This window comes from Quercus lobata, chromosome 4 (assembly GCF_001633185.2).
Source record: "Quercus lobata isolate SW786 chromosome 4, ValleyOak3.0 Primary Assembly, whole genome shotgun sequence".
NCBI lineage: Eukaryota > Viridiplantae > Streptophyta > Magnoliopsida > Fagales > Fagaceae > Quercus > Quercus lobata.
The window spans coordinates 24,457,591-24,472,502 of NC_044907.1; the positions used below are offsets into that span (position 1 = coordinate 24,457,591).

At 33.0% G+C, this 14,912-nt stretch overlaps 1 protein-coding gene across 1 annotated transcript; it reads left to right on the top strand.

Annotated features, from left to right (window-relative positions):
- Window positions 1-768: 768 nt before the first annotated feature.
- Window positions 769-13,001, top strand: LOC115984886 (3-hydroxyisobutyryl-CoA hydrolase 1-like). The gene is made up of 17 exons (XM_031107879.1): window positions 769-852; window positions 2,274-2,354; window positions 3,611-3,679; window positions 4,316-4,379; window positions 4,605-4,684; window positions 4,817-4,900; window positions 5,190-5,237; window positions 5,390-5,506; window positions 5,548-5,638; window positions 6,699-6,797; window positions 9,238-9,323; window positions 10,375-10,496; window positions 10,929-10,989; window positions 11,157-11,255; window positions 12,515-12,616; window positions 12,697-12,738; window positions 12,862-13,001. Exons 1-17 carry the CDS (start codon window positions 814-816, stop codon window positions 12,997-12,999), a joined length of 1,422 nt encoding a protein of 473 aa, XP_030963739.1. The 5' UTR covers window positions 769-813; the 3' UTR covers window positions 13,000-13,001.
- Window positions 13,002-14,912: the final 1,911 nt, after the last annotated feature.

Genomic DNA, 14,912 nt, shown 5'->3' on the forward strand with positions numbered 1-14,912 from the left:
AAAAATATTTTAAAAATCAAATATTTTATTTATAGGTGCTATCATGCATAGAATTCCTTACTTCTTAGCAAGACAATAGTTTAATTTGTTTTCCACAAGTTTTTTTAAAAAATCCCTATTGGTTTTGAGGGCGATTATTTTATTTGGTGAAAAATATAAAGCATATGTCGGCATTCAATTCAATTCAATACATGTGTGATTTTGTAATATATGTTGGCATTCTTCTTCTTTTTTTTTTTTTTTTGATGAGGTGGGTATTGCATTCGATGGAAGCTGTGGTGTACGTTTGCATGTTTCCTTACGTGTTTTTGCAATGGTATACGTGCTTATGTACTATTCTTAGCACGTGATACACTGTTCTGATGGGATTCTTAACTAGTGCAGCAGGAACGTCAGGATCACCGAATAGCTTAGTACGGAATTGAGATGCGGTGGATAGTGCAACTAATGCAATTGGTATGGATGGTTAAGATTTAAAGTTGCAAAAAATAACTTTAAATCTTAATTATTAAGTATAAAAAATTGAAGAAAAATAAAAAAAGTAAAAACAAATTGTGAAAAATTTGGGTGAATTTTACTGTGCAATTGTATTTAGAAATTACACTAGATCTCAATCTCCTGCATGTGATACTCAAATGTGTAATTTGTCATTACTTTTTCATGTCTTTATAAGAGTACCAATGTACCAGGCTTATCAGAACAGCAATCAACACAGACTCTCTCTCATCAAAAAAAAAAAAAAAAAAAAACACAGACTCTTAGTTCACAATTCCCTTAGCGGAGAGAGAGAGAGAGAGAGAGAGAGAGAGAGGCATGGATGCACTCAATTCTACTAAACCCGACGACCACCAGGTAGTCTCTCCAACCAGAGTCTTGCTTCACTTATCAATCTTATCTTATCTATTAATATTGGTTTCACAGTTTCTTCATAACCAATCAGAGTATTAGTTGGTTCATGTCATTTCTTTTATAATTTTTTACTAGAGGTGGCAGTGTGTCACACACATATATATATTATAATACAATAAATGATTAATTATTATTATTATTTTTAATTTCCAAGGATAGTATAGTTGCATTGATTATATATATATATATATATTTTTTTTTTTTTGATGAATTCATGAAATAGTATGATGCAGTTTCAAATAATTTAATTAAAAAAATTAATTAGTTAATTGGTTTGAAATTGCTTGATTTATGATTTTAAAAAAAAAAATCTAATATGAATACAAGTGTGCAATAATATGTTCGTTTCAGCGATAATGTTTTATAGAAAATGAGTTACTTTTTTCAAAAAGTGTTTTCTATAAAACTATTTCTTTTTTGCTTTTGCTTTTTTTTTTTTTTTAATGTTTGATATCAATTTTAAATGAGTTGAGAAACAATGTCCTAACTTCTTTTATTTAGCTTATTGTGAAATTGAATTGTTTTCCAAAAAAATTTAGTGGAAGACAATCTCTAAAAATAAGTCATACTTTTTATGTTGACTAAAAATAGTTTTCTTTTGACTCATTTTTTATGATACTACAAAACATTAGAAAACACAAAAAACTATCTTTACATAAGATTTTCCATCAAAACAGACGAAGGAAAAGTTTAGCTACAATATTTTTACATAAGATAACCAGACGAATGACAAAGTTTAGCTACAAAAATTGGTTGTAGATTTAAGCTATAACCTTACTCAAAATCTTTTTATTGTGAGTGAATTTTGACAAATCCATCATTAGATTACATCTTCTTCTTATATCTTCCACATTTGCAAAATTTCTAAAAAATTAAAGATTAATATCTATATTATCAATAAATTATTTAAATTGCAGTTTTTGTAGTTAAAAATTATGCATAAAATATAAGTTTATAAATCATATAGTAAATAATTTCCAATTAACACAAAATTTGACATGTATGTTAAGAGAGTAAAGAACGTGCAATTCAACGGTTAAATTTTCAAAACATATAATAATGTTTATTTTATTGAGTAAAGTTGTAACCTTAGGCTATAACTAATTTTGTAGTTAAACTTTCTCTGCTTAGGAATTATCATTAGCAAAACTATGCAAATAAGTTACCAAAAATAAGCAATTCCAAAACAGACATGCTATTTGGATGCTTGAATAAATTACCTTTAAATTTGCAATAATGGTAGGAATTATCATTTGCAGAAGAACTAAGAAGATTGTGACCAATTCATGCCGTAGAGGCATCGTAAAGTGCATTGTGTTTGGTCGTTTTCAGTTACTTATATATATTCCTTTCTTGTTTGACAGATTTTGGTTGAAGAGAAGTTGTCTGCAAGAATATTGACATTGAATAGGCCTAAGCAACTGAATGCCCTTTTATTTCAAATGGTATCACACCTAATTTATTGAATACTTTTGATGTGTTTTCTTGTATTCTCTTTTATATTATACTACCACGTTATGGTATCAAAGACCTCAGTTATCTTATGTTTTTAAATTGATATATATATATATATATATATATATGAAATAAAATGAAATGCGATGGCAGGGTGCAAAGCTATGTCTGCTATATGTGGTGTTGTTTCTTTGTTTAAAATGGATGGACGCAATAATCTATTGAGTATAATTTCTAGAATATGGATGGATGATTTTGTATTTCTAGTCCTTTAAGTGGATCAACCTTATTCTGTTTCTTTGTTCTTTTAAATATAAATTCCCTTTTGTTACATTTTGTAATGTCAATCACAATTTTACTTAGGGAATTTTTGCCATTTTGTAATGTCGATGTGGTTTCTTGCATTCCATTTGCCGGTCATGATATTCTGCTTTGTGTAAGACAATGTTATGCATGTTGGGGATAACACACAAAGTAATCAAGAAAGAAAAAAAATGAACACAAAAAGAAAGAAAAATAGAAAAATAGAAAAAAGAAAGAAAAAAAAATGAACACAAAAGACACATAGAAAAATAGATAACTTTGAGGCACAAAATTGTTATCCTTAGAGAAGATTTGTTCTCACACTATTGTTGCTAAAGAGTTATCACAAATTCGTCTCCTAGATATAACCAAGTTTGTTGGGTTCTATAAACAGGAATTTTGGAAAATACTCACAAGGTTTTTTGTATTTCTTAGAAACTGATTTTGGGAGAGAGGAATTGGTTATCAAGTGAACAGTTACCAGAAAACTTTTTCAAACGTTCAAAACAGTTACCAGAAAAATTCTGCAAAAATTCAGTTTTTATAAGTCTTGAATGATCGAGAGGAATTGAGCATCAATCGAAGGTTCTTCTCAATCAATCGAACAAGAATCAAACATCAATCGAGAGAGGTAGAGACTCTAGATCAAATTTCTTGATCATTTCAATCAATCGAGAAAAATCTCACCAATCAAAAATTCCTGGATTTGAATTTTCACATAGAAAATTCTAAAACTTGAATTTTCATTTTATCATCTTTATTAATCAATACTCTCTAATCTTAAATATCATTATTACAATCTATCCACGTATATACCTATATATACAACAATGATTACTAATATCAATATTGCAATACTTATGCATGCATGTCATAGTGCAAATGAAGTAACCAATTTGCTATAACATTTTATCTGGAACTTGTGTTTAATGCAAAATTATAGATTTCTTGGCTATTGGAGCTTTTCATTGCATATGAGGAGGATTCTAATGTGAAGTTGGTAATTGTCAAGGTATGTCCATTCTTAAGAGACAATCTTCATATCTTACCTTCAAATTGTATTGGAAATAAATCAAAAAGAAAGTCATATCTTTCTGACACTTTATTTTGGCTGATCCTCGCAAATGAATGTGTGGGTACATGGCAGTGGATATTACATTTAATTTTCTTAATTCAGGTAGTGCTAATAAATCATTGTGATTGCTGTTTTGTTATGCAGGTTGTAAGGATTTTATTGTAAAATTAACCCTTAGTTATTTATGTTGGTTCTAAATGAAAAGCCAGTTTTGTGGTGAGGGCAGAAGTTATTTTATTTTGGCTAAATGAAACAGATTATCCTCTTTAATACTCTATAAAAAAAAAATTTTAAAAAAATTAGAAATTAAAAAAAAAAAAAAAAATAAAGCAACCTTCTTAAGGTTGTCAACTTGTAAACTTCATCTAGTTCAATTGTAAATTTACTTAGTATAGCTAGTAAAGGCTGTTCATATGGAGGAGTCTCAAGACATTTTCTTGTGTATATATGATAGATAGGCATTTTAATTTGTTTAACTAAAGTTTATAAGTAAAGATTTGGGCACGTTTTCGATTGTTTCATCCTTGCAGAGAATGCAAACTGATTGCATGTCCTGTGTGGTCATTTTTTTAGGGAAAGGGAAGAGCATTTTGTGCTGGAGGTGATGTTGCAGCAGTGACTCGGGATATTAATGAAGGTATAGGTTCTTTTTATTACTCATTGGACTACCCTCACTGGTCCTCAACATCTAGATTATTCATCATGACCTACCACCACAGATAAGATTCAACTGCTAATGTGGAGTCTTTCAGTCATCTCTTCTTTACAAGATGTTCAACCTATGTGAATTTCAAGAATTTATTTTTTAAGAAGTAAAGGACATCAATGCTAATCCTGTAATACAAATATTTTTATGTATTAGGTACCTGGAGGTTGAGTGCAAAATTTATTTGGATGCAGTACACCTTAAATTACATTTTGGCAACAAATCGTAAACCCCAGGTGACCACGTTCACCATGAATAGTAAATTTTCATTATCTTTTATTTATATTGACTTTTGACAGTAGAGGCATTCTTGGTCAAGTGAGCTTTATGAATATATTCTTACTATTAGCATGCAAATATTGTTGAAGGTTTCAATCCTTAATGGAATTGTCATGGGAGGTGGGGCAGGGGCTTCAATACATGGTAGATTCCGGGTTGCAACAGAAAATTCGGTATTTATCTCTCTTTATCTCCAGTTTTACGTCATACAGAATTTTACTTTCTCCTAGTAGGTGATTATGAATCACACACTTCCCTGAGATTTTATACAGCAGGAATGTATTTCCATTATTTTGTCCCATTCAATTGATGATGGTCAGTTTGAATGTCCAAAGCAGGGAATCGAATATGATTGTTTATCTCACCGTTCACTACTTTCTCTCTCTCTCTCCCCCCCCCCCCCCCCCACCCCTTTTATTTTAACTGTTGCAAATGTTCTTTAATTATTATGTATAACTTCAGGTACAATGGAGCCTTGTAGTTCAACCAGCACCTCCTGGTGTTTCTAATGTAGACATTTTGCATTCAAATAAAAATGAAAAAAGATGCTAAAATGAAGTAGAACTGTATTGTTAAACCTGATCAAGCAAAAAAAGCTAATGCTGTCCACTATCATCACTTGTGTTTTGAACTCCTTAAAAGGTTCTTAAATTTGGTTGTAGGTCACCCCTCTTTGGTCTGCGTACTCTAAATTGCAGTGTCCTATTGCAACTCCAGGCACTTGGGGCTATCCATTCTATACCATATTTATGTGCAAGATGTTGCCAGATGATGTTCAAGTTCAAATGGTCCATAAATGACTTAGCCTTTCTTTTGGCAGTGGCAATCAGAATTTCTTCTCTCTTTGCAGATTATAATTTTGAATGCATTGGCAATTATGGTGCCATGTGTTCCATATGGATACATGAGTTGTATTTAATTTTCAAAGGAATGACCAATTGTTGCAGCATAATCTTTGCTATGACTTCAGTTTCTGTTTTTTTTTTCCCCTTTTCTTCTTCAATGCTATATTATTCATTTGTCTTAAAGTGGTATGTAAGTTTGCTTCCACATGGATACATGAGATGTATTTACATATAAAAAGAAGGATTGAACTACTTGTTGGGTTAGCGGAAGCTCAGACACTAGATTGTTGCACAAAAGACTGAACAAAGAGCTTTTATTTAAAACTTGACTCTTTGAATTACAACACTTAAGACTTATGGAAAGCCTAATGTGACTCTACATATGACACAATTACAAGACTCACTAACACCACGCGGCAAAGCTACTCTAGCACACTTTGCTTTTACAAGACACACACCAACTCTCTAGACACCTATGTACTGACACTACACAATAGCTCTTACTTATTTCTCCACTTCACTCTACTCAGGCTTTACTTCACTTCACACACCTCTCACTAGTCTCACACTCTACTTCTCACTCACCTCATTACATCTATCTATACTAGATGTATGTTGGTTAGGAAACCAACTTGAAGCTTCTAGCATCTTCCTTTTTATTGGCAGTAAATGAATGCCATTCTCCAACCTTCTAGACTATTATATAAACATGTGGTTGAGTTTTACTTCTACATAGAAGTCTCTAGAGATATCTCATAGAGAAATCCGGAAAGAGCATCATGGAGAAATTTCCGAAATGCAAGAGAATTTTCTAGAGAATTTTGGAGAGAAGCAAATTGAGTGAAACTCTAGAAGTTTCTAGAGACAAGAGAGTTAGTGTTGATTTCTAACATTGCTCTCCTTTTTATACTATTTTTTTTAGCATTATTGTTTTAATTTAGAAGTTCTGGTTTTCTTGAGTGTAATCATAACAGCACTAAAGCACCAAATCACATCAAAACTCCAAAACAAGTGTGCTAGGCAATATTAGTACTAAACAAGTGACCTCCTGGAAGTCCTAGTGTTAAACTCACTAAAAGAAAAAAATTGTAGATCTAGGTTTCTTGGATAACATGCATTTTGATAGTGGACTTGTTGCAAGTCTTTGCAATGCCAGAAACGGCTTTGGGATTCTTCCCAGATGTGGGTGCCTCCTATTTCTTGTCAAGACTCCCTGGATTCTTTGGTAATGGCAATTACATCATTGACCTATATAGTAACTCTTTGGATACCAAATCTTTCCTAAAAAAGGGGTGAAGTTCATTTTCTTCAATAGTTTGTAGGAGTTTGGTTGGTATATTTCTTTAGCACTTGAATTTTCTTGAATAGTTCAATTCCTATTTGTAGGTTTTAATGTATATGACTTATTGATACTATTGCAAACTAGCAGTATTAGTGAGAGTATTATATGTGCTTGTTATCATGATATATATGGGACAAGTGGCCAATAGAGGTGTATAATCTGTAGGTTGGGAGCCTTATTGGGATTAAGGAGTCAGTTAGTTTGTAGAGCTCAAGCAATTAATTCGTAGCACAGAAATGAAGAAAAAGAAAACTGGTGATGGAAGTAGTTAAGAACGAACCAAATCTTAGAATGAACCTAGGTTCAACAAAGAACAAACCATAATGGGAGTTGGTTCTTTGTACCTTGCAATTAATCTTAGAAATTATGAACAGATTACTATGTATTTTGACTTGCAATTCTGTCCTTGTCACCAATTATTTCTACTAGTGCTTTTCTATTTCTTGAATTTCCCTCGCTCTAACTTATGGTGGTCTCTCTGCTCAGGGAAAGTCTCTACTATCTGTTCTTCATCACATTTATTTCTTATTATATTTATTTTATTTGTTCATATTTTAATTATTTATTTATTACATAAAAGTTGGAATTATAACTATTTTATGTGTAAAACTGTGATTTACAACTATATTTTATGTTGGTTTTATTCAATGACAAAAAGTGTTGTAAGTGCATTAAATTAATTTCTTGTATTTTGTGGGATTTTATTGTATTGGGCTTAGTATTAAGTTGGTGAATAATCGAGCATGAAATGAAGATTAGTGCAGTTTCGCGACTAGCTTGCAAGAAGTTTGCGAGAAAGGTTCCCATGAAAAGAGCACGTGAGAAGCACATGTTGGAAACTAAAGAGTCAAGTGCCAAGTTTCATTTCGTGAGTACTTCGCGAGACAAGCCATCTCGTAAGGTACCCGCAAAACACTTTGTCTAGAGGATTTTAAGTGTGACTTTCTTACTCTTCATTCATATTATATATACCCTCATTACCCACATAAGTAAAAGAGGTTAATATTTAGAGAGAAAACCCTAAATAGATTTCTACAACACAACACACTTATCTTTTAGAAAGAGTGCTACTTATACTTAGTGGGAAATCATTGTAGCCTTTTCTCATTCACTCTCCCATTGTCATACCTTGAGAGAAGATTTGTACCCAAACACAACCCACACATTTTTAGAGTGTAGAAAGTGTTTTGGAGCTTGGAAAACTTTGAAGATTTTCCAAAAGAAGACGATGAGGTTTGGAGGATGCAATTAGACGTATTGCAAGATCCGGAAAGCAAGAACTTAAAGGGCTCAAGTACATTAGATAGACTAGGCTTGGAGGGTCTTTTTTTATTCGTGTACTCCAACTTATTCACTAATGGATTGATTTCGACTTGGAGGATCGCGAAGAGGTTTTTTGCCAAGTTCTTCGGTTTCCTCTTTGACAACACGTCTTGGTATTATCTTGTGTTTGTATTTCTCTTCCCTTACTCTTCAAGCTTTATTGTTTATTGTTGCTTGCTTGCTTATGGCTTAGAGATTAGATTCGGTGATTGCGCTTCTTTTACTGTTGTTCCACACTTAGATAAGTTAGAGTAAAAGTAATCTAGCCGTAACTTAAATTTTGGGGTCTAAACAAGCTTATGTGTTTTTAGCACATATTCGAGCCCTTTCACTATGTTTCTTTGTATCTAAGCTTGAAAGTGTTCTGAATGTAGGGAATTAGGCCGAATTCCCAACCTGTGAGAAACAAAAAAAATAGATAAAACACACGCCAAAGAAAAAACAATCACACGCACAAGACAGTATTTACGTGGTTCGGCAATTTGCCTACATCCATGGAGTTGTAGGGATATCACTATTATCAAGGAAGAATACAGAGTACAACTTGCGGCTTCAATATTTTCTCTCTATATAAAAACACAGCAACAACACCACACTAAAAAACCCTAATTACAAAAGGCTGTTCCACAATGGGTTAAATGGGCCAAAAAAAATTTCATAAGCACTCCGGCTTGTCCATAAGCACTCTGCTCAGTAAATCTCCCATTAAAAACTACGCAATATTATTCGGGTTGGGTTGGGTTGTCAAACCAGATCAAACAAACTAGGCTCCACAAAGCCCAACACTGAAGTGGTCTTCTCTTCTTTTTCTACATATCTTCTACTTTTGAAATATTTTAAATTGTTTTGTTATTATAATGGTCTTTTTTTGGTAACTCCCCTCCCCTTCCCATCTTCTAAATTCATAACTGTTTGGTTATTTTGTAGATACTTTCATGAAGTTATTGATCTAGATCTCATTTGTACTTGGATTCTCGTTATAATTTTAAATCTTTGGCAGGAGAATATCTTGGTCTTACAGGCACTAGGTTGAATGGTGCTGAAATGCTTGTATGTGGTCTTGCAACTCACTTTGTCCCCTCTGAGGTAGTATTTCATTCTTCTTTAATTATTTGATTTTAGGTATAGTACTCAAAATTCTAACGAAGGAAAAAGATGCACCTTGTTTGGATTAGGAATAGTTGGAAATAGTAACATACATCAACACGGTTTTGCTGGAATGTGAAGACTGTACATGCACATTATGATTTATTGTATATTTTTCCTAAGACTTGTTCTTTGTTCTTTTTTCTTTTTTTTTTGGTGAGAAATAAATTAGTGATGGAAGCAGCAACATGCATCAGCATTGTTTTTTCCAATCCCTACTTGGTTTAAACTAAAAGGCAAAGTAGTGGAGTGGACGGGAGGAGGATACATCGGTCATTTTATTTGAAGAAGGGAAATTATGGTAAAAAAAGAAATTGAAAAGTGGAAATAATTATATAGTCCAATAGCACAAATTAGGAATAAACATGGTAAGACTAGATTTATTCATTTAGTGCATTTGATAATACATCGGTCATTTTGTAGGTTTTTTATTTTTTATTTTTAGTAACAAATTTTAGATCCACCACATCATAGATCCAGAAACTCACAAAATGGACCTATTGAATCAAAGTGGATCAAAGTAGAGTAAAATGAATCGAAGTTGACCAAAGTAGATCGAATTGGACCAAAGTGGACCAGATGAACCGAAATAACCAAATAGACCGAAGTGGACCAAATAGACCGTAATAGTCTGAAATGATCTGAAGTAGACCTAATTAGATCAAGGTGGACCAAAATAAACCAAAATGGACCAAATGGATGGAAGTGCCCTGAGTAAATTGTTGGCTAGAAGTTTTCAGCCCAGAACCTCATGGATCCCCAAGGACTTGGAAACCATTAGAACAAACCCTTGTAGTTAAGTCTAGGATATACTTGCAATCCCTACTTTCTATTTACAAATTATTTTCTAAAATATTTATCCTCATGCTATTAAGATGAAATGCTATGCCTGCATAGTCATCACCATTATGTTTATCTGCCAAAATTTTTAATTTTAATTTTGTAAGACATTGCCATTTGAATGCCTTATGTGTTTTTAATAATTGGCCAGAGATTGTCTTTGTTGGAAGAAGCACTGTGCAAGGTAGATTCAAGTGATCCAGCCATAATCTCCGCAGTTATCAATGAGTACTCAAAGCAACCTTATATGAAAGAGAAAAGTGCATATCACAGGTTATTTTTGCTTTCTTAATTATAAAGATTATACTTCTTGCTCTAATTAAACGGCCTCTACAGTTTTTATTCATTAAACTGTATTCTATGTATGCCAAGGATTTTTAATACTTATGATGTCAAGGATAATCAATCATGAAATAAACTTCTCTCAGTGAATGCACATATGAAAAAGCTCTGTTAGTTTATTAGCTAGCTGTATGTATCATGTTAACATACAGTGATAAATGAACTATATCTCACAGATTGAGTGCTAGAAGGTTCTATCAGACTTGATTTTGTATTAAAGAACTCTAATGTTTTCATTTTCTGAAATGCAAACCTATCTTTCTGTCGTCCAAGACCCTCAAATATATTTTTTAAGTATTTTTTTAATCCTTCTCAATAAACTTGAAATCCTTTTTTTTTTTTTTTTCGGTCGCTTGGCTACAGATTGAAGGTCATTGATAGGTGCTTTTCTCGAAGAACAGTGGAAGAAATTATATCTGCCCTTGTAAGTTCAATGATATTGAATTTTATCCATGATGAGAATATTAATTTGCTGTCCTCTTTGTCAGATTTCTTCGAAAAGTTTGCTAGTGCTTTGAGTAATATTCTTTTATTTTTGGCGTTTACATGTTTACCACTTATCTGACCATGATCTTGTGCTGGCAATTTTAGGAGAGAGAGGCCTTGAATAAGAAGGATGATTGGGTCTCTGAAACAATCCAGTCACTGAAGAGAGCATCACCAACAAGCCTTAAAATTTCTCTGAGATCGGTAAGGGAGCAGCAAGCCTTAATACTGCCATTCCAGTCAGCATTTAACTGCTTAAGACTGATTGACTTGTGGTTAAGATATTCATGACATCTTCAGTTGAAATTTAGCTCTGTAGGATTTTCGTTATGTGCTCTAATCATGTCTATAGAAATCTCTCTTTATTTCTTTAGCAGAAGTATCATTTATTCTAGTTTCTGAAGGTTAGAAATTCAATTTCAAGTATTATAAACTGGTAAAAGTGATTGACAACTGAAAACAGTGTCCTTTTTTAAGGAATTTTTATGATAAGTGTAACAAGAACCTATATAAAGTTACCAAAAAGGGGATATGGTGGCATCTATTTTTTATTGGACACTAAAATGTTTGAAGTGCCTATTTCAGATGCAGCATTGACTCTTGTCAGCAAGTGTTATGCTTTCAATGTCCAGCCATTAAACAAGTAACTACCTCTTAATTAATAACCTAAGGAATGAACAGAATTGAATGCTCAAATAAATCAGGTGTTTTCATTTCTCTCTAGAACAATCAATTAAAAAAAAAAAGATAAGGCTTCATTTCTGAGTAATGGGGATGAAATTGGTTTGATGCCTAGATACACATCTGCACCCAGCACATGCTACTCTGTCCTTGTGAATTGTGACATAGGTTGGTACAGGTCCATCGGGAATCAGGATGTGCTATGGCCATTGGAGAACAGTTGAGTTAAACATTTTTAGCCACTGTGCAGAGGTGATTGTGGTAGAATTTGAAGGAGCATCCAAAAATGTATAGAGAATTAAGTTGGATCCATAGAAAGAGAGAATGTCCTGCGATTATTATTCTCTCTTTTGCTTCAAAGGACAATATGAGTTTTATCTTGATAAAAAATAAATAATGCCCTTGTACTTTCTGGTTTCCTTTTTTCATAAAGGGCATAGAACAGATTTTTTTATAAGCATGGTGAATTTCCATTTTTTTGTATATATGTGAAGTCATAGTTGTAATAGTAATACAAAAAGCTTTATCACTATGTGCAAGAAAGCATATCATTTGAGGTATGAAGATGAATGTGGGGATTGTGTGTCACTTGGGATCCAAGCTTGACTTGGTTATCTGACATATGATCCCCTCTGTTGTATGGATACCACCATAATAGAAATATGATATTTAGTTCCCTCAATAACTTTATAACTAAAGAAAAAACTAAGCAGCCATCCAATTTGTCTAAATCTTGTGAGATTGTTTTTACTTTTTAACGTTTATTCTCCTCTTGCAAACAGATTAGACAAGGACGGCTCCAAGGTGTTGGTCAATGTCTTGTTCGTGAGTATAGAATTGCTTCTCATGTAATGCAAGGAAAACTCAGCAGGGATTTCTTTGAGGTTTCAGCTTACTCAAATATTTATCTTCTCCTGATTTCTTCTTTTGACGATTATTTTAAGACTTCCCCTTTTAACTGTAGGGCTTCAGAGCTATACTATTGGATAAGGATAAGAACCCAAAGGTAGACATGCATCTTTTTCTATATCTTTGCCATTTAGATTTTTCAGTCCCAATGATTTTCTTAAATATAGATTTCTGTTGGTTTATTTTTCTTATTTCATCTTTGGCTTACTATCTCTCCCAGTGGGAGCCCTCTAAATTGGAGCTTGTTAGTGACGATATGGTTGACTCATACTTCTCTATGATGGATGATGAAGGCTGGGAAGATCTAAAGCTCCCTGCGAGATCTAATTTGCCTGCATATGCCATTGCAAAGCTTTAATGCTTGAAGGTGAAAAATGGGGAAATTGTTGCACTTCTTAAATTATAATAAAACGGATATCAACACATTGTGAGGAGACATATATGACCACAATGATGTTCTCATTATCTTTTGTGCTATTAGTCAATCCTTGTTAAAGGGTGCTAATTTTAGCCGATGCTATAATTATAATATATAGAACATAAATTTCCAGCGTATGCTTCAAGTTATTTTCTCTGGTAATGTTTGCAAGAACAGGAACCATCTGTGACATGATGGAAATGACCCCTTGACTCTTACTTTTCGTTTGTAAATCTTGGAAACAAGTTTAAATGCAGAATGACGGTCTGCGCAGACCCTGAGGTTCTTCAGAATAAGATTCTTGGCCCCTGGTTGTGTTTTCAACAAACCATAAAACATTTCCAGTCTTTCTTCTTTATGTTCGTCAACACTTCTGAAGTTTCTGCAACATAGCTTATCAGTTCAACTTTGGAGTCATTTGATTTAGCATCAAGTAAATTTATGTAGTTTCTGGATGAGAATGATGTTAGACCAGGAATAAATGAGAAACTCCATTTATGACAATTGAGTTGCAACCCGGTGTCTTTCAAATACATTTTTTGTGCATAAGTTTTCTCACTTTTTTTACTTCCTCCCCTAAATTGATTTTTACAAACAATCTGCTGCACTAAGCACAACCCCCCAAATTGCTCCATTTGGTTCCATGTGCATTTCTTTTTTTATAAAAAATCTACAGTTCCTCCAAAAGTCCTATAAAAGATCAATCATAGTGCTCCAACTTAGGGCTTATTCCTTATTTAGCCCATTGAAATGTTGTCTACTTTCTTGAATCACTTATCACCCCTGCACAGCTAAAAGCCAATAATAGTAAAAATAGTATAATACTCCAATGAAGCTGATATCAAATGGCTGAATGCATGTCCTTATCATCAAATGTAATTGAGCCAAAGCCTCCTCACCAAGGCCATGAAGAGCAAGTACTTCGATCATACCATTCCAAGAAACAACATCTTTTGGATATGTCGTCAAGAGTAATGTCCATATCTCCACATTTATAGTACATTTTCAACTAGTGAATTCTTCAAACTTGTAGAATGCTCTAGTCTAACCATCTTGATATATTCATGGATCCAACTCCCCAAATCTAAATCACCAAGTTGGGCACAAGCTGAATGTGCTGCCAAAATGTCGATATGATGCGTATTTGAAAACAAAGTAGAGATGAGTGCATATGTGCACGTGGGAATTGTGCATCTATCCCTCCAACAAGGGATAGAAGTTGATGGAAATATAGATCTATACCTCCCACAAGGGATAGAAAAATATGTGAATGCGAGAACTTACATTTAAAAAAGAAAAAAAGAAAAAAAAAAAGCTACTGAGTATACAGGAATTTACATCAAGAAAGGGAGCTCACTACATGAGAATTTTCACTAGATGGAACTACTTGCTATGAGAGAAATTATGTCATGGAAAATGCCACTTGAATAAATTTACACCACCACCACCCATGCATGATAAACTACACAAAAAAGACCAACCAAAGGAATTTACGGCATGAAAAAGGTGCTTAAGTGCATTCACAAAAGATTTCAGCAAGTCAACCTCAAAAAACACACACATCATTTTATATATTCATTGTATAAAATGAGATTTCGTTACAGTGCTTGTGTAAATAGACTTAAGCATAGTAGCTTATGCAAAAAAAATTTCTTTGCGTTCTCGATTGTGAAGGAAGAGAATGAAAAGCATTTGCTGCGTGAAGGGAGACAAATAATTTTAAAAAATAAAGAAAAATCAACATTTTAATAAAATATTCTTTTTTTAGAATACTATTTAAGAATGGAGGGAATAAAATGGAATGAAATAAAAAGAATAATTTTAGAATATTCTTTTCTTCTCTTGTTTGGGAG

What these genes read in the sequence shown, in the direction of transcription:
- LOC115984886 (XM_031107879.1), top strand. Translation starts at nt 814, where the DNA reads ATGGATGCACTCAATTCTACTAAACCCGACGACCACCAG. An exon ending in CTAAACCCGACGACCACCAG is followed by an intron (nt 853 to 2,273) that starts GTAGTCTCTCCA and finishes CTTGTTTGACAG; the next exon opens with ATTTTGGTTGAAGAGAAGTT. An exon ending in CTCACTTTGTCCCCTCTGAG is followed by an intron (nt 9,324 to 10,374) that starts GTAGTATTTCAT and finishes ATAATTGGCCAG; the next exon opens with AGATTGTCTTTGTTGGAAGA.